The sequence below is a fragment of the Abramis brama genome (assembly GCF_963993115.1).
Source record: "Abramis brama genome assembly, chromosome: 14".
Taxonomy (NCBI): Eukaryota; Metazoa; Chordata; class Actinopteri; order Cypriniformes; family Leuciscidae; genus Abramis; species Abramis brama.
This window is the reverse complement of record NC_139976.1, coordinates 13,913,625-13,939,031: the sequence shown is the minus strand read 5'-3', so window position 1 is coordinate 13,939,031 and position 25,407 is coordinate 13,913,625. Positions and strand designations below refer to the sequence as shown.

The window sequence follows — 25,407 nt, the reverse complement described above, 5'->3', positions numbered from 1 at the left end:
TCTCATTGAGTCTCACAGAAGCCGCCAGCATTAGCGATGAGCACAGGTGGTCTGTTGGTGTGTGCATGTGCGTTATCACGCAGCATTGTGCCGAAGACCTAAAGGTTAATTGGTTGTCTCTCTGTCAGAGTTTGAGCATCTCTGAACTCACTGAGGTGTGAAACAGAGCTAAAATTCCCCGTAAAGTTTGCTGTCGACCAAATCAGCCTTCCTGGAGCCTCGCTTATTGATTGGAGTGCGTGTGGTTATGTCCTTCGTGACACTCTTGCAGTTGATTACTGTGGTCTCATACAGTTGATATAGACCTCATGTTCAGTTGAGCACACACACGTCCATGCGGCTCCAGGGGCTCTGGGGGAGGTGACTGGATGGCTGTGCATATGTCACAGATGTGCTAATGTGTGGCTGAGTGGATGCATCCTGACTGCAGGCAGTCAGATGGAAATGTAGGTTATACTGGTCATTCATACTTAGTCCAGGAGAAAGAGAGTGAGATGGGTCTTTCTTTGTGTAAGGGGGAGTTCTTGATGGAGGAAAAAAAACTGTGCCCTCTAAAAACAAAGGGAACGATAAGATAAATGGAAGATTGTTATTATTATTATTACTAATAGTCATTCCTTTCACTGTCATGAAGGCTGCAAGTATGAAGATGAAGCATTAATTTAACTGAGCTGAAACAACCCGATATCATGAGAACATTTTTTGGTGATTTTGAATATTATGGCAGTTTGTAACGGTTTTACATGTTGGCAAATTTGTATAAATTTGTATGATTGGAGGGTTTTAAAAAAAAAATTTTTTGGGGGAAAAAAAGCAAGCATGAAGGTCTACCCCTAACCCCACACCTAAATAACCACCAGCAAGGTACAAATGTATGAAAAGGTACAAATTTGCCACCAATTCGCCAAAATGTAAAATAGTTGACATTAGTGTTTCGCCAGTGACCAAAACTGCAAATCTGTATGAGTGAGTTATATTTTGTAATTAGCAGTTGTTATGAACGTGATGGGTCGGCATTAGTCCACAGAGGTAATCAGCCAATCACAGTCACTGCCTTCTCTCGTGTGGCTTTTACACTGTATTTTGTGTAGAAAACGCCCCTGTCCTGCACACAAGTCACAAGTGGTCAAATGGTCTTCTCACTTCTCTTTCTTACCACACATTCATTCTGTTATGCAACCATCTTAGAGTATGTCCCATCTTAGCACACAAAGGTCTTTAAGTAAATGCGTGCATGGAATGAATAACCTTAATGGAACCTCTCTGAAATGATTAGTCAGTAATGGGATTTTGCAGTCAGATGTTGTTCTATAATGATCTCTGAACTTTATAAATCGACAATTTCTCAGAGGATAATGCACAGTCACCATTAATCAAAGTACTTTACAAGACCAAGACCCTATAGAAATGCATATTGGGGACCTTTTGTCCTGTTTCTTTTTTCATTCTCAAACACACTACACACACACACTGGTGAGGTGCTTAGGAAGGAAAGGAATGCAGGTTACCATGTTTGCACATAATCCTTCTTTGGCACACATTTTAATGGTCTAATGTGGACCCCTAGTGGCCAATCACAAGAAGAGAACAGCAGTGGATCTGATAAAGTGTAAAAACATTATGACCAGTCATCAGGTGAAGCGAATATCATTGGTCATATCCTAACATTGCTACATATTATGGTCTGGGTAGATTAGATGGTAAGTAAACCATCAGTTTCTTGTAGTCAATGTGTTGGATGCAGGAGAAATGAGCAGGAATAAAGATCTGAGCGACTTTGACGATGAATAAATTATAGCGAGGCGACTGGGTCGGAGTATCTCTAAAACGGCAAGACTTGTGGGTTGCATAAGCATGATTAGAGTGGTTGGCACTTGGAGGATGATGGACAGATCCATGAATGGATGATGATTAATCGAAAGTTGAAAGAATATTTTCTTGCTTCAAGAAAATGTAACAAAAGCTTGCAGAATTTAGATTACAGTGACTGGTGCCGTTGCATCTATTGTACCTTTGTGCTGTCTGAACGAGAAGGCGTATGTGTGGAGTAGAAGCCGTCAGATTCCTGTGTGTGTGTGACTGGTAACCACAAAGGACTTCATTAGCATCCATATCTGAACATCTAATCTGAAAACATCTCTGGAACATCAGACTTATCATAACATGAAACCAATTGGCATTCATGTGTGCTAGTACTTCAGTTTGAACTCATATACATGCTGACAGACACACTTAAGTACCTGCAACCTGACTGCATTTATTAAAAGAGTCCATACTTAAATATCCTTTTGCTTATAGGGGTTTTAATTCATACACACTCACAGCTGTGACCACGTATATGTGCGTGCTGTGCATTTCCTCTTGGGTGTGCTCTACAGATTTCCATGTGGAGGCATGTGGTTGAATATGGATTTGAATACGTTCATCTTTATTTCTGTTTGTGCACGTACCATTGTACATACACTGAGTGACATGAACTTTGCTGTTTGAGCTATTTTTGGGTCAACTTATGAAAAGATCCAGTAGAGGCTGGTCTCTATTTGCAGATACAGTGTGCACGTGGCTGAAATCGAGCAAGAGACAGAGACAGATATGCAAACAAGGGTTAAGGTTTTGAATGCAGATATTTAGGTGGAGAGTTTCAGTATCTCCATTAGACTGAAGAGAAAAAGACCTTCAGCTCAAGAGACAAGCAGGAGTCAGAAGGTGAGATTTACCAATGTATTTTTTAATGTTTGATTTAATTTCAAGTGGTTATTATATTCAGAGGTGGGTAGAGTATCCAAAAACTGTACTCAAGTAAAAGTACAAGTACTTATAGAAATATTTACTCTAAGTAAAAGTAAAAGTAATAATCTTAATAGTTAGCCTACTTGAGTAAGAGTAAAAAGTAGGCCTATCCAATGAAAAAACTACTCAAGTAGCTAGTTACTAGTTACTCTGGATCATATATAAGCCTATGTATGTATGTTTGTATGTATGTATGTATGTATGTATGTATGTATAAAACATTATATTATTTAGATATTTTTAATTTAAATGACTATTATTATTATAATTAGGCTATCTTTGCAACAAAAACAGAAGAGACAAGCATTATTTCTGCCATCTGTTTCCCAAAAATCATTGCCTGTCCTTTGGTTTGTATAATAGTAACTTATACAACTACATTTGGATTATTAGACAATGTCGAAAAAAGTGAATCTGCAGAGTTCCCTTTCGAACGGTCACTTCGTATTGCGTAGCTATACGCAGTGGGGAAACTCCTTTTCCTCGATTTACTGAAGCTTTTATTTAAAACGCATTTGCAGCTGCACAGCTACATTGAGCGTCTGGCTCACTCATAGGCTGTGCTGCAGCAACTGCACAAACCAATGGCGCGGGCGCCTCTGACCTGTAACCAATGAGCATCACTACACGTCAGAGCTCCCCAAAGGGGCGTGGCCTAAGCCTATATCAGAGCCCTGAAAGCGCCATTATAGCAGATTTCACTCCTTCAGCGACAACTGCATGTCCCTGACCGAATACTGCAAGCTTCGTCGTAGAAAAGCCCTTCAGTTTGAGCGAGCATTCTTCAGCGGACTACGCCCTTCTGCCGTTTTCCCCTGACGCCGTCTCACCTGTGGCCATCCGGCGACGACGACGTTATATCCTTTACAAAATGTCTAGTTCATCCTGCGCCACGTGCGGACTCAAGCTGCACCAGGCCGATGGACACGCGAGTTGCATTTCTTGTCTGGGCACGGCCCACGCGGAAAATGCACTCTCGGCTGGCGGATGTGAGGCCTGCGAAAGCATGCCGATCTCCGTGCTGCGAGCGCGGCTAGCTCTCTTACGAGACGGCGATGCCGCGTCACCTGCGCTTCCCTTCCCGGCACTACTTCAGCCGCGGAAGAAGAAACGCCGCAGCCAAAGGCCCCCCGAGAACATGGAGGTAAGCGAACGCACGCCGGCTGTGTCCCCACGTGCTTCGCCTTCTCCGGAGACGACGCCATCTCCTGTTCTTTTTGACAGAGACCAGCGCCCCCCCAGCCACGTGGCGGGCCTGGTCTCATTCGGAGGATCGAGCGACCACGAGGACAGCCTGTCGATCGCTGCTTCCGAGGAGGAATGGCCGGGCTCTCTCGACCCCACCAGAACTTCTCAGTCTTCTGACATTTCAGCGACCAGGACCAACTCAGACGCCGAAATGCTTCGGATCCTGACGAAGGCCGTCGCGGACCTCGACCTCGAGTGGGCCTCGCCCGAGGAGCCGCCTCGTAGTCGGTTAGATGGCTGGTTTCTCTCGGGGCGCCAGCAGGCCCCTCGGCATAGACCAGCGCCATTTTTCCCCGAGGTCCACGAGGAGCTGACTAAGGCGTGGCGTGCACCTTACTCAGCGCGGGTGGGTTCATCTGTTTCCGCGACACTCTCTTCTGTAGACGGTGCAGCGGAAAAAGGCTATGAGTGTTTGCCGCCCCTCGAGGAGGCCGTGGCAGCTCATTTATGCCCGAACACGGCGGCTAGCTGGCGAGCTAGAGCTACCCACCCCAACAAACCCTGCAGAACCACTTCAGCCCTCACTGGACGCGCATACTCCGCCTCTGGCCAGGCTGCAGCGGCTCTACACAGCATGGCTGTGCTACAAGTCTACCAGGCAAAGCTCCTCCAGACAATGGACGAGGTTGGCCCGAACCCCGAGGCCTTCAGTGATTTGAGAAGCGCGACGGACCTAGCCTACAAAGAGCTACAAAGGCTACAGCACAGGCCATAGGTAAGAGCATGGCGAGCTTGGTTGTTTTAGAGCGCCATCTCTGGCTTAATCTGACCGAGATTAAGGAGACGGACAAGACGCGCTTTCTCGACGCCCCCGTTACCAGCGCTGGCCTCTTCGGCCCTGCGGTTAAGGGGTTTTCGGAGAGATTCACTGAGGCACAGAAGGCGTCCCAGGCCATGCGACACTTCTTGCCGAAGCGCTCCAGCTCAGCGTCCAGCAAGACCAAGCCAGCTTCTTCGCCGCATCCAGCCAGGCCGGCGAAGCAGGTATCTCAGCCCCGCCCTGCGGCGGATACCTTCCGCCAGCCGAGACCGGCTAAGCGCTACCCGATGCCCCGACGCCAAGGCCCGCGGCCCAGCGGAGTGAGCGACCCGGTTCCGCCGAAGGCGTCCTAGCAAGGAGAAAGAGAGAGGGTTCGTGTCTCGCGCTTCTATCCAAACAAACGCCGTTTTCACGGCGACCCAAATAAAGCACAAAAAGAGTATGTTTCACAATCACAACCCATGGTTTCACGGTCCCCCTACACTAGGTGGCCCCCTCCATGTTGTAACACTGTCTTCCCCACAGGCAAAAGCTTGTACAGTCAGTCAAACACTCAACATGTGCACAAATCACAATATAAGGGTACTGAGTCCCCTCACGGTAGGCGACTCATCCCAAACAGTGGTTCGATCCCTAGCTACAAGGATGCAGGCCTGGCAAGCCATCCCCGGTGTGTCGAGTTGGGTTATAAACATTATAAAGCAAGGTTACTCGCTCCAATTTGCTCGCAGACCCCCAAAATTTCAGGCAGTTGTCGAGTCTTCAGTAAGAAGCAGCATGGGTCACGTGCTTCGAGCCGAAGTACAGAATCTGTTAGCAAAAGGGGCGATAGAGTTAATCCCTCCCGCGCAAACACATTCGGGGTTTTACAGCCGTTATTTTCCGATCCAGTCACTAAGCAAAGATTGTCTAGATGGATTGTGGATGCTATCTCTATGGCTTATACCTCACTGGGTCAGGTTTGCCCTAGGTATTAGGGCCCATTCGACTAGAGCCATGGCTTCGTCGTGGGCGTGGTCATATGGGTTTCCCATTCAAGATATTTGTGATGCGGCCGGCTGGTCCTCGCCTTCCACATTTATGAAATTTTATAACATGGAAGTGCCTTCGTTGCAAGCGAAGGTATTGGCGATATGATGAAGGCCCGGCGGTTTGCCTGGTCTCATCTGTGTTGTACTGTGCATAATCATAAGCTCACACATATATAAAACCCGCTTGCTGGTTAAATTTTTTATTATGCTGATAGCCCCGACGGTGTCTGGGTTCATTTGGTATATTATATTAACACATATATTTTATAAGGCCCGACGGTGTCTGGTCTAATATATATATATACATATATAAATGGTTTCGGGCTTGTCCTGGACTCAGGGGTCCTGAGTTCAGTGGCGGCCGGTTATTTTGGTGCGGCGTTTTGCAGGGCGTCCCCACTGCGTATAGCTACGCAATACGAAGTGACCGTTCGAAAGGGAACTACTCGGTTACTATCGTAACCTCAGTTCCCTGAGATAGGGAACGAGTATTGCGTAGCCAGCCGCACGGTTATAACCGGGGGAGTTGTCGCTTCAGTCGTGAAACCTGCTATAATGCCGCTTTCATGGCTCTGATATAGGCTTAGGCCACGCCCCTTTGGGGAGCTCTGACGTGTAGTGATGCTCATTGGTTACAGGTCAGAGGCGCCCGCGCCATTGGTTTGTGCAGTTGCTGCAGCACAGCCTATGAGCGAGCCAGACGCTCAATGTGCTAGCTGTGCAGCTGCAAATGCGTTTTAAATAAAAGCTTCAGTAAATCGAGGAAAAGGAGTTTCCCCACTGCGTATAGCTACGCAATACTCGTTCCCTATCTCAGGGAACTGAGGTTACGATAGTAACCGAGTAGTTTTGCATTCAAAGGCAGGGAACCATTAACACAGAGAAGAAAGACTTAAAACTCTTAACATGTGCTCGCGCTCATGACCGCTACTGAACATCTGAACACAAACAACGATCAAATGCACATTGATTGATCTTCTTCTGTCTGTTCTCCAAAATGTAATCAAATGTATATTTCTGCAAGCATGTTTAAACTGGTTAACTGTGTCTAAGGCAGACAAAGGCATTCGTTTTCAAGACGATTTCGCACGCCACTGCGCAATACACACGAATTGCCGCGGGATGGCGGGTGTTCATTTCATAAACTGTGAACAATGGTAGCTTATTTAATGTTGAAATGAAGGGTATATGTCCAAAAAACTGGTAATGTCATACTTTGTAGTAGTGTTATCATGGCATAATAATCAGTTTGGTTGTCAAATGTATTACCTGAATGAAACGAAATCGAATGTATCGTCCTGTGGAATCATTCATTCACAGACAGCATACGAACTAATAAAGACTAATAAAGATCTTCGTCACTGTCAAACAATGATGCATTTGCTTTCACGTCCACTTCATCCAACGCTCTTGATGTTCTTAAATCTTCCAGTTACAAGTCCGAGTGTGAAACCGCTTCAGATTCAGTGCGTGAAGGAAACTGAACAAATCATTCAAACTGATTTGCGAATCAATTTAGATCTGCCAACTTGTTTGATGAAGTCTTTGAACAGAATCGACTCAAAAGAGTGATTCATTTGTGAATTGAGCATCGCTCATGCCCCAGAAAAAAAAGATAGAGCGCGCTTGGAACAAACTACGCATTTAACATGCAAGTTAGGCCTATTGCATTAAAATAAAGTAACGAGAGGAACGTCGCCCAACGTAACGAAGTAAAAGTACATTTTTTTCATTAGAAATGTACTTGAGTTAAAGTAAAAGTATCCACATTTAAATCTAGGCTAGGCTACTCTTAAAAGTACAATTTTTCCAAAAAAATACTCAAGTAAATGTAACGAAGTAAATGTACTTCGTTACTACCCACCTCATATCATATTATATTATATTATATTATATTATATTTTTATATATTTTTTAAAAATTTAGATTTTTAGATTATAATATTGTAATGCAGTTTATTTATTTCTTCACCCTGCGTATGTTTAAAAGTAGATTCAAATATAATCTTATTTGCTGCAGCTGCCGCCTTTAAAAATCGGCGGAGTTTATTTTCTTGGCTTTTTTGTTATTATTCTAACATTTAAAAGTTTGAACTATTCTTTTTTTATGTCATTTTTAATTAAAGAGTTCTGTAAGTCAGCTGGTCACGAATAAACCACAGCCACTTATCAAATAAATAAATATATGGACATAAAATCTCAATTTCAGTTGATATTATTTGATTATGTACGCTGAAAGAGAACTAGCACAGTGTAGTTTAGTGGCCATTATACACATAAATGAATATTTGACTGCCAGTCAAAAAGCATTTGGATGAATGTAATGTTGGGATTCTCTTTTGGAATGTTTTGCCCAACGCCACGCAGTCACACAGGACACTGGAAAATGTTAGAGCAGCTTTGAGTCTATTATCACGATAAACCTTATGACAGGAAGTCCCATATGTTTTCATGCATGGCAGGATGGATTAGCCAACAGGTCTATTTCCCTCTCTTCAAAATTCCCTGACTATTTGAGGTCTTTGCCAACTGGCCTTTCCATAAAAACAGGAATCGTGTCAGATTTTTTCAAAGGTTAGCAATCGGTCATTGCTTTGTTGGATTGGTCCTCCTCAGACATATGCCATGTCACCCAATTGTAGCGTATGCGTTCACAGATACTGTATATACCCTCTATCTTGCACATCACTAGTTGCAGTATTAGGGTTTCATTTCAAGTCACTGGTGACTTTGCTGTTCTGGGAGCAGTAATTTCTGTTACTCTCAGGTGAGAGACTGGCTTCTATTTCTGTTCTTCCTGTAAATGTGAATTCTCAGTTGCTAAATTTTCCTGTGGTTTGTATTGTGTGGTGTGTTTATTATGTTGAAGCTCACAATGGGTTGCACCAAAATAACAGCACCTTCAGCAGCGAGGACGTCGTCTCTTTTATGGTAATGAGGAAGAGACACTTTCTAAAATAACTTTCAAACAACCGAAAGAGTGGCTGACTTCTTAATTGACTGACTTCTATACTTTTCTGTGTACCAATGACTGTTTTACTGTCATTATATTTACAGTTGATTCATTTCTGAAACTTCGTACCAAAGCAACTTATTTATTATTTATTTATTTAACAAAATATATTAATTATGTGTTTGCCAGGACTGATTGATCAATTTCAAAATGAAGTACAGATGATCATTCTTTGATGTCTGGATCTTTTGAAACTGCTTTTTTAACTGGCTCCTCCTGTTGTTCTCTGTCTCTATCATGGTAAATCATATGCAAATATTTCCATGCTTAATGTCTAACTTTACTGAATTCTCCCCATGCTTTAAATGAACAGCGTGGAAGTCCAGCCAGTTGTCACTCAGCCATGAAAGCGTCAATAAAATAATTGGCAGATGTTTCTCTGGCAGAATCAATAACAGTTTTACTAGCCGCTTTTGTTTCTCTTGGCCTTCTTGCTTTGTCAGATGTGTGCACTGTGAATTTGAGACATTTACATTCAAGCTGCTAAACAAAATGTTGATGTTCATGCAGAACTGGAGAGACATTTTTATTTTATTTTTTGAAAAAGGACAATTTTCCTCTGACTTGCTGCTCTTTCTCTGTTTTGTCCACAGGGTATATCTCCCACCGGACAGGGTCGACCCGAGTCCCCCGTGTACACAAACCTCCAGGAGTTGAAGATCTCTCAGTCATCTCTCCCACCTGTTCCCGCTACCTCCCCTCTGCACATCCTGGGCGACTGGGAAACGCACAAAGATTCGAGTGGAAGAAGCTTCTACTACAACCGCACGACTCAAGAGAGGACCTGGAAACCACCCCGCTCACGAGACAACGGGGTCAGTCGCGGGGACACGTCCAACACTGGAGACATGGAGGTAACAAACAACTGGAAAAATGTACACTGAAAAATCCATGTCGGTCAACTGTGTAAATATATCTTGATTTCATATGTCTTTATGCTAATGTGAGTGTGACTGTGCCCACATGCTTGTGCATGTGAAAGTTTGAACTAGGCCAAAGTTGAAGTAGGTCTTCAGTCTATATTTAAGCCTTTGAAAAATGCTGTTCATATATTTAAGCTTGAACAGGCAGTTGACCCAGCTTCAGAGAGAACAGAGTGGAGCAACTCATTCTCAGCTGATATTAGGCTACTATTATTATGGATTATTATTTAAAATGACAAAAATAATGTTAGTTAAGTTGTTCTGGATACTGTAAGAGCTAACATGCATGTCTGTGTTTATGAGAGTAAATTGTTTGACCCGTTTCCTGAGCTCATTTAAGACAGCCTTATCTGAGGTTTCCATCTAAGTTTCACTCTTTCCATTGTCCATAGCTGCCATCTAGTGGTGAAAACTTAAATTTGGGTGTAATAAAAGTGGGGCATGGTATATTCTGTTTATCAGTTAAAATATTATCGGTTACAGATGCACTATATCGGTTTTAAAATGTATTATTATTTTCTAAATAATAATAATTATAACTATTATTGTGTTTGTATTTATTACATATAATAGTAAAATAGTAAAAAAAAAAAAAAAAAAGATTTAAATAGTAATAATGTATTATTTATTACTGTTAATAATGATAACAATGTTATGTATTACTATTTAAACATTATACTATTTTATAATTATAGTAATTTTTGCATTTATGTTTTTATTCAAAGTGACTTACATTGCATTCAAAGAATAGCCTACATTTTATTTGTTTATTTCATGGAAATAAAACGTTGCCAGTGTTGTTAGCACCATGCTATAGTGTCAAAGTTACTTAAATAAATGCTTTTATCTTTTTTTGATTCACTTTGTCCTTCTGCCATATTTGTTTTCTCATTCTCTTGTCCCACTGTCTTCTCTAGCATTTGTCCTCTGAGGAGAACTGTCCCAGTACACACTCCAGTCAGTCAGACAGTCAGTACGGATCACCCCCTAGAGGCTGGTCTGAGGAACTCGACGAACATGGCCACACACTCTATGTGTCTGAATACACCAATGAAAAGGTGCTGGAAAGAGCTGCTTACACACCAAAATCTCTTTTTTGTTATGAATGATACATAGTGTAACAGATATTTTTCTTTGTTTGGTAGTGGATTAAGCATGTGGATGAACAAGGACGGCCGTATTACTATAGTGCCGATGGATCCCGTTCAGAATGGGAGTTACCAAAAGTAAGTTAAACCTTTTCACAGGTACACCCAGACAGTCTTTTTCCTGTATTTACATCATGTGGTGTTTATTGCCTGCTTTAGCTCTAGTGTTAGCCAGGACAGTAGGAGGTTTACCAGGAAAATCTAAAAGTAACCCTGATTCCCTAATCGAGTTAGTCGAGATCAGTGTCTCTAGTGCCTCAGAGGCACTGTTTATCGGAGCACACTCTCTTCTTTTATTACACATAGTCTTACACTCATTCCATATAACATATACACACACATGCTGTGCTCTGGGGGGCTGTGTGGCTTGGGCGGGCTTATGTTCGGAGGAGGGGATCTGAGCGCACATGGTGCTGTGGACGGTGAGGGGAGAGGTACGACAGCGGCTGTTCTCTATTCTTTTCTGTGTTTTTTATCACTGTCTATACTTATTTCATATATAAATTAACCAACCTTTTTTGTTAGTTTCTTCAAAGCATTGTAGAATTGTGTATAAATAGATGCAGAAAATCCCACTATATTTATGAAATTTGCATAGTTTTTGGAGGCTATTAATGTGGATAAAATCCTCTACATTTTGAACTGGAACTCCGTCCCCTCGAGTCCCCCCCATTTCCAGTCAGATCTGGCTTTAATCTATGGTTTTAACACTTTCTCTCTCTCTTTTCCTTCCTGTCTGTTCCCAGTATAATCTCTCTCCTCCAATCTCTGAAGAAGCTCCTAAGAGTCACAGTTTGGAAAGGAAGCAGCAGGAACCCATTGTGCTGACCAAGTGGAGACACAGCACATATGTGCTGGACATCACTGATAAGGTACACGTCTATGTTGTTGGACACAAAGTGTTCTTCCTTAGCACAACCAAACAGTCTACAGCTCTCTTTTGTGTAATATATACATAATATATATATATATATATATATATATATATATATATATATATATATATATATATATTTGTTTGATATAAGTCTTTATAGAAGTGATAAAAGTAAAATATTGTGAAATATGATTAAAATGTAAAATAACTGTTTTCTGTTTGAAAATATTTTAAATGTAATTTATTCCTGTGATGGCAAAGCTGAATTTTCAACATCATTACTCCAGTCTTCAGTGTCACATGATCCTGCAGAAATCATTCTGATATGCTGATTTAGTGTTTAAAGGGCTACTCCACTTTTTTTGGAAATAGGCTCATTTTACAACTCCCCCAGAGTTAAACAGTTGAGTCTTACCGTTTTCGAATCCATTCAGCCGAACTCCGGGTCTGGCGGTACCACTTTTAGCATAGCTTAGCATAGATAATTTAATCGGACAGGACCATTAGCATCTCTCTCAAAAAAATGACCAAAGAGTTTCGATATTTTTCCTATTTAAAACTTGACTCTTCTGTAGTTACATCGTATACTAAGACCGACGGAAAATGTAAAGTTGCGATTTTCTAGGCTGATATGGCTAGGAACTATACTCTCATTCCTGCGTAATAATCAAGAAACTTTGCTGCCGTACCATGAGTGCAGCAGACGTAATGATATGAAGCAGCACCTGAAAATAGGTCTAATAGGTTAGACAAACTTAGTCCCGGTCACGTTGGAAGTTACCGAGCTGGCGACTATTTTCAGGTGCTGCGTCATATCATTACGCCTGCTGCACTCATGGTACGGCAGCAAAGTTTCTTGATTATTACGCAGGAATAAGAGTATAGTTCCTAGCCATATCAGCCTAGAAAATCACAACTTTACATTTTCCGGCGGCCTTAGTACACGATGTAACTACAGAAGAGTCAAGTTTTAAATAGGAAAAATATCTAAACTCTTTGGTCATTTTTTTGAGAGAGATGCTAATGGTCCTGTCCGATTCAATGATCTATGCTAAGCTATGCTAAAAGTGGTACCGCCAGACCCGGATATCGGCTGAATGGATTCGAAAATGATAAAACTCAACTGTTTAACTCTGGGGGAGTTGTAAAATGAGCCTATTTCCAAAAAAAGTGGAGTATCCCTTTAAGAAAAATTTCTTATTACGATTACAGCTGAAAATGGTTGTGCTTCATAATATTATTGGCTGTTCTTAGTATTTATTTACTCAATGTATGTGTGTGTGTGTGTGTGTGTGTGTGTACAGTATGTATAATGAAACAAACTACTCCAGTTAGACCAGCACTTAATGAAAGTAACATAACTGTTTTGATGTTCGTTGCCCTGGGTTATGACTTTTTGGGTGTTTATTGTTATTACTGACTCCCAATGTTTCCCATACATTGATTTATCTGTGGCGGCCCACCACAATATCAACAATGACCGCCACAAATAGATGTCGGTGCTTCTGCTTCCCATTCATTAAGAGACCGAGGTCCACCCACCACAGTTTTCCAAAATCCTGCGAGAAACACTGACTCCATTTATGTAACTCTCAGGACCTCTTTTACTATGAAAACCAGCATGTAGCCTAAAAGCCAATTAGGAGGCTGTCAAAGTCATTTTTCCCCCACACAGATGCCAGTGAAGATTAACACATACCAAATATATTTCCTATAGGAGAGCGTGCGTTCTTAACCTCAGTGCATGTGTTTTGTATTTTATTTTGTCACTCAATCATGCTGGTTCTATAAAGATGCTAAATGAAACAAGTCAGGCATTATGTTGCTCTTGTGTCACACAATGGTTTTCATTCCAGCTGCCATTCAAAAACAGATGGTTGAGCGTGAACCGCCTCACCGGGGGCTTCAGTCTGTCACTGTACAAAGTTAGTCACCTCATTATGCTGTAACCAATCAGATGTGATTACAGACTTCTTGATTTCTTCACTTCCCAAATTGAAGTGTTTCCATGCGAATCAAGGAAATAAATCAGTTGGGTTAATCAAAACCTGCTCAAAATGTGCACTTCATGATTTGTACATGATTTATGCTTATTTCGTGTATGCTTGCGTCTGCTGCCTTTATACTAACTTCTTTTATTACTAACATGTCAACAACATCTTGTCCAAGTTCTTACAAATAATTCAAGATTTGAGATAACCATGATTCTTACCATTAACTGTCATGTAAACACCAGCCCTTTTCTCTTAGGAAATTCTTAACTACCTTCAGAATGGATCTAACCTCTTTTTATATTCATCCTCTAACCCTGTTTAACACTGCACGTTTTCTGCTTTATGACTTACAGGAGTCTGTAAATGCCAAACACAGCTCTCTTGAATCAGACTCGTGCCCCTCTTCACCAAAACACCCCTCTACCGTTAGTATAACCCATAACCTGTGAATGTGCCTTTTCAGTGTAGTAACATTCAGTTCTCTTTTAAATGCATGCTGTCATCAGAATTAACAATGCAATTTAAATTGCCTAATTTAAATACTACTACTAATAATAATAATAATTTATACTCTATTGTATTATAATCATTATAATAATACAGTATTCTTATTTTATGTATTTATTTACTTTTTGTTTAATCGGTTTCCCTTTGATTTTTTTCTTTTCTTTTAATTTTTATTCATTTTTCTCCTCTCTGTAGCCCTCAGAAAAGTGTGGTGTTCTCAATGTCACCAAGATCACTGAACATGGCAAGAAAGTCAGGTAATTTACCTTTAATAGGTGTGGGGAAATAGATATACTTAAATAGTAATATTTATGCATTATGCCGTATTTAATTTTTTCGTGGCCTCTAATATTGGTTGATGCTACAAAGAATGAATTGTGCTAAATTGAAAAAATGGTCATTAAAGTGGTTAATTATGTTTTTTCAAATATTACCTTTAATGCAGCATGTAATACAGCTGTTTGTGAATATAAAAGGTCTGCAAAGTTTTAAAGGTCAAAGCAAACGACAAATAAAAGTTATTGTCTCCTAAAATAATCAATTCTGAACTGCTGAAACAAGTTTTCAGTAATTTCAGTCTCACTTCCTGTTACAAACCTACGCTGGTTTGTAACACATTTGCATAATGCCGACCTATGGTCCTCATTGGCTGTTCGCGAACAACAACTGCTTTGACCCGCCCTCAAACACTGTAGCTGTAGCTGAAACTGGAAGAGTTTGATTCGTGTTGTCAACATGTCAAGAAGACGCTGTTTTCTGCGCTGCAAAAGCAAATCCACTTTACTTGCTTTTTCTAAGCAAGGACTTGATACGCCATCATTACTGTGCCGATGTACAAGTGCCGATGAAGCTTCCAGAGCTGAAATTCAAACATGGTAATGGACGTTTTGTTTCCGACATTGTTTTCTGAACAGTCTGACCAATCAGAGCAGAGTAAAAAAAGGGGTTGATGCTTGATCAAACCGTCTCAGACACTGAGAGAAAAGAGGTGATACTGCAATATATATTATGAGAAAATTATTGTTTTTGACCTTGGATGCATGTAAACCTATTGTAGGAGACCTTCAAAACAAAATTAGGACTAGGAGCCTTTAAAATAGCATAATAGGAGCACTTAAAAAACATATTATGCAGTTCTTGGTGATTCTCTTTTCTAGTTTCTTATTTTATCTTTAGAATAGTGACACAGATGCTCTTATTGTTTTATTGTCCTGCAGGAAGAATTGGGCCTCCACCTGGACTGTCCTGCAGGGATCCTCTTTACTCTTTGCAAAGGGTCAGGGCAGCGCCACCAGCTGGGTATGTATTCATGCCAGGTTACAATGGCCTATTGCTCTGGGGCAAATGTGCAATTTTCCTCTTGAATAGATTGATAGATCAGTGTATTTGACCTTGGTAGTCTGTAGTAACAGTTGACAGCGTAACTTCAATCGACATGCTTTGAATACTGGCAGGCTCCTCCATAGTCTGCCGCAAATTTGCCTGCATTTATGCAGGAGTGTACTGAGCATTCAGCACTCAACATGTGTGAACGAAAAGACGCCTGGATGCTTTTACGTAATGAAGTAGTATTCAGATTTACTATAAATATTAGCTCTCTTGGCGATTTGTACCTCTCTCCTTCGTTTATATCTCCCATGTGTGTTGTGAGTGTGTTTTCATGCATCATCACTCTCTTTATGTTCTTTTCCTTTCTTTCATTTCTTCTCTGTCTCTTCAAAGTCGTACTGCCGCAACGGTTCCTTTCCTGAACTCCTCCTTTCATTGCTAAGTAACTGGAAGCGTTCGATTAAGCCCCGGCCTGCTGTGTCCTATACGCACTGTAGACGCGGCCGGGCTCCTTCTGTATGTGTCAGCCTCTCTGAACCGAATAATTGTGCCCTCTATGCTGATCTAGGAACAGTTTTGCTCAGATGACTGCAATTTGTAATGGTTTAAAATAGGATAGAAATGTATGGTATTTGATATAATTTAATTTCATTATGTAATTATAATTTAATTTAAGTTCTGTGATGCAGAGCTGTTCTGAGATCAGCTGAGCAGGGCAGCCTGTCCCCCATTTTATTTGTGCACGTTCTACTTTCTGCCTGTGCGTCTCACTTATCGCCCCCTGCTTTGTGCTTGAAGTCAGTTCCTCCTGCAAGAGAGGCTGAATTTAAAACTGATTTGAGTTAGTAAATAAAAATGGATGCACTAAGAACCTTATGTTTGCTGGCATGCATTTCTGCATAATCAGACTCATTTATTTTATGCTATTTGAATGTATTATCACAACATACAAAGTGGAGCTTAGCACTGCGCAAAGCAAAATATGAGAATGTTCTGTGCAAACCTGAGCCATGAATTATAAAACAGTGAAGCGTGTGCATTGTGAATTTAATATTCAAGTCTAACCTATTAGTGGACGTTCCCTGGCACCCATAACTAATTGACACTTAAAATGTAGCGTGCTCCGTAACTCGCTTTTTGAACAGGAACAACAATATAGCTCACGTTTAACAGCACTGGACTAAAGACAAATCCTAAATAACTCACAGATGATGATTAATTAATGGAGAGTGCCCTGGATTTAGACTGAGCTGTTTAATTTACCTTTGTTATTACAGTTTGGAGGCAACCAGTCCAAACCGGAATTCACAGTGGACCTCCGAGGAGGTTCGGTCGAGTGGGCATCCAAAGAAAAGTCCAGCAAGAAACATGTAATTGAGGTGAGAGTCAGCTGATTTCTCAATATCTTCAACATTGTTGTAAACATTAGTAGAAGATAAAGCAATAAGCCATGAGATACTGTTGCTTACAGTGATTTTATCACTTGCACAGGTTGTTTTTACATTGCCTAGAACTCTTAACCCTGGTCAAATTACTGTATTTCACAGTAATTCAACCATTACTGGCTTATTACTTTAATAATACATGTTTTTTTATTTATTTAACGGCAACAGCGATACTATAAGACAACAAATAGCTTAATTTTTATTTTATTAGTTATTTAGTATTTGTTAGATATTATGCGAGTTATTAGTAATGAAAATCCAAATACATTACATCAGGTAGCCTACTGTAATGCAGTTACATTAGCATAATTACAACATGTTTATGATTGCCAAGCAACATAGCAACTATATATTCATAATATTAGTTTTCCAAGATTAACTGTAATATTTCAGTAACACTTTGGTTTAGGGTCCAATTCTCACTAGTTGCTTATTAGCATGCATATTACTAGGATATTAACTGTTTATTAGTACTTATAAAGCACATATTAATGCCTTATTCTGCATGACCATATTCTACATCCCTTAATTCTACCCAATACCTAAACTTAACAAATACCTTACTAACTATTAATAAGCAGTAATTAGGAGTTTATTGAAGCAGAAGTCATAGTTAATAGTGAGAATTGGACCCTAATCTAAAGTGTGACCAATATTTCTTACTGTAATTGAATCTGTCCTGACACCTGCCTTTGCCTAATATGATCCCACTGACCTGAAATGAACTTTGACCCCCGCAGCTGAAGACACGAGTGGGCACAGAGCTGCTGATTCAGTCTGAGATTGACAGTGTTATTAATGACTGGTTCAGAGCGCTTTCTGAAACCATCAACACACATGTGAGTGATATACACAACACAGTGCAAAAATGATTAAATAAACTATTCAAAATCACATTGTAATGACGCTGCATGTGTTGTAGGCGTGGGAGTCTGATGAAGCCATCGAAGAGGACATGCCTGAGTCTCCTGGATCTGAGAAACACGACAAAGAGAAAGACCCCAGAGACTCAAAGAAAAGCAGAGGTACAAAGGACATAAATTTGTAAAATAAATCATAACTACATATAGGGTTTGTGCTGAGCCCTGAGTGTGTTTGCGCAGTAGTGAAGAACCCCAGCATGGAGTCGTCTGAACAGAAGAAGACCAGAGTGAAGCTGAAGAAGTTTCTCACACGGAGACCAACCTTACAGGCTGTCAGGGACAAGGGCTACATAAAAGGTAACAAACCCTGATATAAAGCAGCTAACAAGACTTTTTAAGCATTTGTGAATGATGTACATAGAGGAAGTGGCTCTGTTAGAAGTAACCCTCCTGTCTGTTCTCAGATCAAGTGTTCGGCTGCAGTTTGACTGCCTTGTGTCAGAGAGAGGGCACTTCTGTGCCTCATTTTGTCAAGACGTGCATTGAGCATGTGGAGAATACAGGTACTTATTTGTGTGTTTCATTGATTGTGATTGATTATTAATACACTTTTTGAGTTGTCATTCTCAGACTACATCCACTTCCCGTCTCATTTCTCTGCATCTTTTTCTCAGGCTTAAATGTTGATGGCTTGTACAGAGTCAGTGGAAATCTGGCCGTCATACAGAAATTGCGCTTTGCCGTCAATCATGGTAGGGATTTTTTTTTATTTGTTTGTTGTAAAATGATACAATCTCGCAAACAGGTCTCACAAATCATTGTTACTGTTAGCTAAAACTAAAATAAAATCTATTAAGAATTATTTCCAGTCATTTGAAATGTTGCCTTAACGTCTAACTAAAATAAAATAAGTACTAAAATTACTAAACTGAAATAAAAATAAATTTAAAAGGACAGAAAAAAGCCTATAACAAAATTACTAAAACTAAAATTAAAATGAAGACTCAAAATATCAAAATTAAAGCTAATTCAAAATATTAATACAGTCTGATATAGCATAATATAAATTATATATTAATATAAATTACACCAAAACAAACGGTTCCTACACTGAAAGCTAACAACAAACATTCAGACAGAAAATGACTCGTACTTTATCCAGTGGTTTATAAGTTTCTCCTTGTTATAAAGGGTGTGTTTATATGTCTGCAGATGAAAAGGTGAATCTGGAAGACAGTAAATGGGAGGATATCCACGTGACCACAGGTGCTCTGAAGATGTTTTTCCGGGAGCTTCCAGAGCCTCTGTTCACCTACACATCCTTTAATGACTTTGTCGAAGCCATTAGTGAGTTCTTTCATTTCTCTGTTTGGAAGTTTTTTGGAAGTGCTTGTTTGATTGATTCACAAACAGACGTAACTAGGTTTCATATGAGCTGGAAAAGTTTGAGCAGCTCAGAAATGATTACTTTTGTTTTGGTTTTCCTTGAACTTTTACAATTTCTTAATTCTTCTTTTCACTTTTTAATTTAAAATATACTGTGGGGTTCAGAGATCTGAAATCCTGGGATTAAACTCAAATTTAAACCTAAATAAAATGAAGATGAAATATGATTAACTATTTTTGCTTCTATTCAAGTACGATACTGTTCTAAAGTTTGGGGTCTTTTATGTTCACCAACGCTGCATTTATTTGATCACAAATACAGTGAAGAAATGTAAGAAATATTACACTTTGCATTGTGAAATATTGTAGTTTAAAATAACTTTTTTAAATGTATATTTAAAATGTAATTTATTCCTTTTCAGCATCATTACTCCAGTCTTCAGTGTCACATGATCCTTCAGAAATCATTCTAATATGCTGATTTGCTGCTCAAGAAACATTTCTTATTATTATCAATGTTGAAACAGTTGCTGTGAAATATTTTTGTGGAAACCCTGATACTTTTTTCAGTGCTGTCACTTTTTTGAACGCATCCTTGCTGAATAAAAGTATAATTTTCTTTAAAAATATATATCTTACTGATCCCAAACCTTTGAACAGTAGTGTAAAAATTGTTCTTTAGATGCTCTTATTAATAAGGGAACAGCGTTTATTATTATCCACCCAGAAGACTAATAAAGCATCCACCACAAGAGGGAGCAGTTTGACTTGGGAAATAGTTTTTCCAGTTCCCAGAGCTGGATTATCCAGAGCATCTCATTCTCAACAGTCCTAATCCTGCTCTTTTTCATTTTGCTTGTTTTTCAGAAAACTCAGATTACAAGCAGCGAGTCCAATCCATAAAAGACTTGATCAAACAGTTGCCAAAACCCAATCAGGAAACAATGAAAGTGTTATTTAAACACCTAAAAAGGTAAGGAACTGCACCTGACATTGTTTTTACTGGAACTTTTGTGTATTACACACTGGGCCATTTATTGCAAGGACTGATTTGTCGTTTTGAGTTAATAAGCCTTCCTTTCCAAGCCAACATCATTCATTATTGATTTGGGGCCATGCTGGTGTGTGTGATTGTTGGAGGTGAGGAGGGTGTGGTCGGTGCTCTGCACAGCAAGCCTCTATCGAGTTATCTCACTGTATCCATTACTGGGAGAGACCTGGAGACTAGCCAGCTACATCATTATGAGAGAGTGAGAGAGAGAGAGAGAGGAGAGTGGGACAGGAAGAGACTGGAGGGAGGGTCTACACCACATCCTACTGATGCATGGCCATTGGCACTGGGGTGTGTGTGTGATGCACGAGCCACAGAGAGAGAACACGAAGGGCTGTATGGAGGAAAGCGTGAGGTGCTGTGGTTAATCTAGGTCTGCGATTGTGATGCAGCAGGAATGTAATTCAATTAGTTAACGGCCTGTGTAAACAGCTCTTGACTGTGACATCAACCTTGGGAGCTTCACAGGAAACGGCAGATGTGGAGAACGCAACTGTTATGTTGCTGATGCTCTTTTAGTATACGTCATGTAGTGTTGAGTATTAGCATGAAGTGATGTCCTCTTTCTGGCATAGATCTGCCCATTTAGACATGAACAGACTGATTGATATTTAATATATATATATATATATATATATATATATATATATATATATATATATTAATATATATATATATATTAATATATATTGATATTTTCTTTCTTTGTTTGTTACTAGAAATGCGCTGATATTACAATTCTGGCTGATAATAAATGCATATACCATTTTGCCTGAATAAATAAAACACTAAAAACTAAAATCAACTGTTTTAAGTGAATTTAGTATGAAAAATTGATCATTTGAGATTTTATAAAGATTACATTTAACATTTTACATTTATTTTTATGTAATTATTATGTTTTTAAAGATTAAGTTTTAGATTTTGGCAAATATAACCTAAATGTAAAATTAGAGGATATGAGCATGCATGATTACATATCCAATATTGACCGTTAAATAAAAAATATAAATAAATCAATAACAGCTGCCTGAATATCTCATCAATTCATTATGTCTGCATAATTATTATATATATATATATATATATATATATATATATATATATATATATATATATATAAATGTTATTTATTCCTGTGAAAGCAAATTTTCAGCAGTCATTACCGCAGCCTTCAGTGTCACATGATTCTCATCTCATGTACTACTTAGTATTTTTTAAGAAAACTGTAACGAATACGACGTCTTCTATAGAAATAAACACTTTTGTAACATGCTAAATGTCTTTACTGTCACTTTTGGTCAATTTAATGCATCCTTACTGAATAAAATTATTAATAAAATTTTGACCAGTAGTGTACTGGTCTTTCCAGGCATCATGTTGTGCTTCAAGAGGCAACCCAGTCTTTAATCCATTACTAAAACTGCTCTTTTATCTTTCCTGTCGATTTAGGTTTATGAAGTAACTTTTTATAACTATAAATTGTTAACTCCACCTCTGTTATCACATCCATTCCAAACCTTAAAATAATCATGAGCTATAAAGCTGCTTCCTCCGTGGCAGGTGAGAGTCACATGAATCTTTAATCACTCTGGGCTTTCTTTAGGGAGTTGTCTCGTTTGGTCTAGTGAGGTCTGTTCTTTTCTACTGTATATTTCAACTTTAATTTTGCTCTCAGCCTTGTGAAGGACAGCGGTCAAAGTGTCCCTCGCTCCCTCTCTTAGAGATTCCCATAATCTCTTGTAAATCTGAAATGACAACACTATATTTAGTCGTGTCTGTTCATGCACATCATTTTAAAGTGATAGTTCACCCCAAAATGAAAGTTTTGTCATCACTTACTCACCCTCAAGTTCTTCCAAACCTGTGTGAGTTTCTTTCTTCCATTGAACACAAAAGAAGATATTTTGAAGAATGTTGGTGTCCTGAGAGTTGACGGCACCCAGTGACTTCCATAGTAGGGAAAAAGATACTATGGAAGTCAATGTCACCTGTCTGGTTGCTTACATTCTTCAAAGTATCTTATTTTGTGTTCAACAGAGGCAAGAAACTCGTACAGGTTTGGAACAACAAGATAATAGTTATTGATGACAATTTCATTTTTTTGTGGGGACATCACCTTCACACCTTTAGTATACTTACTTCAGGCTTCTCTCAAAGTTAAAATGAAGTGGGAAATAAACAAAGAAAACTCCATTTTCTCTGTACATATAGAGTGAATCATTTCCCCCATGTTGTTGTATGATGTGCCTTACTGTGTAATTCTGAATGTAATTTGAGACCGGCATTGAGTCTCAATCGTAATTGCTATATCAAACACGCACAATGACATTTGCCTTTGCTCCATTTGCATTTAAATGGCTCTCAGTCTACTGTAATTCAAAATGGAGGATGGAGGCATAGCGTTCCAGAAAAATTACGGTCTGACATTTTGCTGTTGCAGGGAAAAAGCATCTGTATTTATGTAATTTAAGCACAATACCCAAACATTTTTATTTAAAAGGGAAATCGCTGGAGTTGGAAGGATTTATCATTTTAATATGTTGTAGATCGTTTTGCAGGTGTGGTTAAGAAAACAAAAATGCATTAACCTGCTACAAATTCACCTTTCGTGATTTGTTTGTCAGCCAAACGAAAGCTCTTTAGTGGTAAAAAATGAAGCTCTTCTGTTGATGATGGTTACATTTTTAACCAATTTACAGGAAAGCAAGGGAAGACTCTCAGACTCTCTCTGTGTTTTTCAGAGTGATCGATCACGGCGAGGTGAACAGGATGACGACCCAGAGCGTGGCTATCGTGTTCGGCCCAACCCTGCTGAGGCCGGAGATTGAGACGGGCAATATGGCGGTTCATATGATCTATCAAAACCAGATTGTAGAACTCATCCTTCTGGAGTATGAGAACATTTTTGGGAGGTAGAACATCTCTAAGTGAGAATCAATCCAGAGAACACAATGCCAGAAGTTTAACATCTCATATCCATCGCACAAACACGCACCACTGCTGTGGACCAAGCCTAAAAGTGTATATAAACAAACATGAGTGGATTTACTGTGACTTATGACTGGATATAAGCAAAGAAAATGAATACAGGAAGGTTATTTATGCACTTAATATTTTTTTTTTTTTTAAATTGAGGATATACAAAATTTTCTCTTTTTTTCCATTTGGAGCGTCATTCCTTGGCATAGAATAAGCTGGATGGACTTTTGGACAATTATGGATGGTCATTAGTTTCCTTTATGCACTCTTTTTTGGGGGGAAATTTGAATATTTTCCTAAGTTGGGAACTGGAATGGACTTTATTTTAGCCAGTATTGACAACTAGAATGAAAACTGACCAGATGAAGACACCAGATTGAGTTTTTTTTTTTTTTTTTTTTTGCTGTGAAATGTTTAACTGATTTTGGGGTTTCATTCATTGAGACACGTGTCTGACTTGTATCTGGGCTCTCTCTGACTCAGAGTTTTTGTTTTCTTCATTTTTTTCCTGTGGAATAAGCTGAAAAGTGCACTGTATTAGGAGACAGTATTATTTGACAATGACTACTGACCGATGGATAATGGGGTCGATTAAAATGGACAATGATTAATAATCAGTATTAGGGAAAGGCTCTGAGAAAAATCTCTTTTTTCCCAGAGTGCTTTCTCCATATCCACCCATGTTTGCCCTCCATCTGCACTTCCCTAAAGTTTACCGGAAAGGCCATGTGCCTCTTGCTTCAGGACGTCACGCTACTGGATAACAGACATGCTCATCACACTGTGTCTTTTGTGTTATCCAACAGAGAAACTCCTTTTTAATTCAATGGCCCTCCCTTTAATGAAATATCAGGACTTTCACGTGCTTTAGGTCAAACCTGTGTTGTTCCTTGGAATAAATGGACTGTGTTGTGCCGAATTGTGAAACCGTATGCAGGAGAAACAGGTTGTTTTCCAGATGTAAACCTGATATGTGTTGTGTAGTTCAAAAGCAAGACCTCTCAAAAACAGTCAGAGAGCTCGTCTCTCGCCCTCATATCTCTCGGGCTTACTGGAAAAAGAAAGGTGAGATGCTTATATCGGCATTTAGGCCTTACACAGTTTCAAATCAATACCGAAAAATATTCATCTCCGGTTTCCTGCTCTGCCCCTGGATGGAAAGCTGCTTGATAACAAATTGACAGGATGGTACTGGAAATAGTACTGCAGTTAGTGTTAACTGAAGGTACGCATGGTAAACGCCGCCTTTGTCTTGTTTTTAACCAAATTCAGAAAGTATATGTACAGACTACTTCAACAAGAACTTGAACCCTGTTGTACAAACAAAGAAAAATACCAATAATAGTTGAAGTGTAATGGCTTGAAGTTGTGTGTCAATAACAAATGAAAAGATCTAATATTGTTGATGTATGGAAAAAAAGAAATGAGTGATAGGTGGGGCAAGGGAGGGGTGATGTCATCACACATTGTGAACTGCACATTTTGAATGTAATTTTCAGACTAACTGCTATTTCTGAAATTGATGTTTAATCCTAATTAAAAAGACAAAAACTCATGGATAATATTAAAGTGATAATGCCTGAGTTATTAGTCTAGTGTTTATTTTCATTGTTCATGTGTCATTCATCTCGATATTGCAGAAACTGGTAATATGAAATGACGCAGGGAACTATCAACCGTTTCCTTCCTTTTAATACAGTGATTTATAATACAAAAATAAATCCTGTTTATTTGAGCAGAGCGGATTGTGCAGAGCTTTTCTTTGTTTTTAAACACTTTCTTCAGTAGCTTCAGTAAAACACTGGCGTAATTAGTTTAATTTAAATCACACTTTAGCTAAATATTCATCTCATTAAAGCTTAAATTTATGTTTAGTTAAGTTACACTGAAAAAAATGTGTTATTTCAACTTAAAGTATTCGTGCTGCCTTAATATTTTAAGTTTAGTCAGCTTGAAATGTGAAATTGTACCAAGTGACAACTTGGATATTTGAGTTGACTACACTTAAAATTCAAGGCAGAACAAAAACTTGCTTTAAGTTAAAACAACTTTTTTTTTTTT

The 25,407-nt window shown here is 39.2% G+C and overlaps 1 protein-coding gene across 10 annotated transcripts in view; it reads left to right on the top strand.

The window, feature by feature from the left end:
- arhgap12b (Rho GTPase activating protein 12b) overlaps positions 1-24,908 on the top strand; it is a 60,454-nt gene extending 35,546 nt beyond the window's left edge. For 2 of the 10 annotated variants that reach the window (XM_084134257.1, XM_084134254.1), the window contains 17 exons: positions 9,435-9,695; positions 10,682-10,822; positions 10,910-10,990; positions 11,659-11,784; positions 14,137-14,208; positions 14,486-14,547; positions 15,508-15,589; positions 16,013-16,135; positions 16,897-16,998; positions 17,805-17,903; positions 17,987-18,089; positions 18,168-18,284; positions 18,392-18,490; positions 18,602-18,679; positions 19,140-19,274; positions 20,181-20,286; positions 23,109-24,908. In XM_084134257.1, the coding sequence (XP_083990383.1) occupies positions 9,435-9,695; positions 10,682-10,822; positions 10,910-10,990; positions 11,659-11,784; positions 14,137-14,208; positions 14,486-14,547; positions 15,508-15,589; positions 16,013-16,135; positions 16,897-16,998; positions 17,805-17,903; positions 17,987-18,089; positions 18,168-18,284; positions 18,392-18,490; positions 18,602-18,679; positions 19,140-19,274; positions 20,181-20,286; positions 23,109-23,283 (1,962 nt within the window). In that variant the 3' untranslated portion in view covers positions 23,284-24,908. Of the gene's footprint in view, positions 1-9,434; positions 9,696-10,681; positions 10,823-10,909; positions 10,991-11,658; positions 11,785-13,645; positions 13,715-14,136; positions 14,209-14,485; positions 14,548-15,507; positions 15,590-16,012; positions 16,136-16,896; positions 16,999-17,804; positions 17,904-17,986; positions 18,090-18,167; positions 18,285-18,391; positions 18,491-18,601; positions 18,680-19,139; positions 19,275-20,180; positions 20,287-23,108 lie in introns of all 10 variants that reach the window. The other 8 variants (XM_084134263.1, XM_084134259.1, XM_084134262.1 and 5 more) reach the window with 4 other exon arrangements.
- The last annotated feature ends 499 nt before the right edge of the window (positions 24,909-25,407 follow it).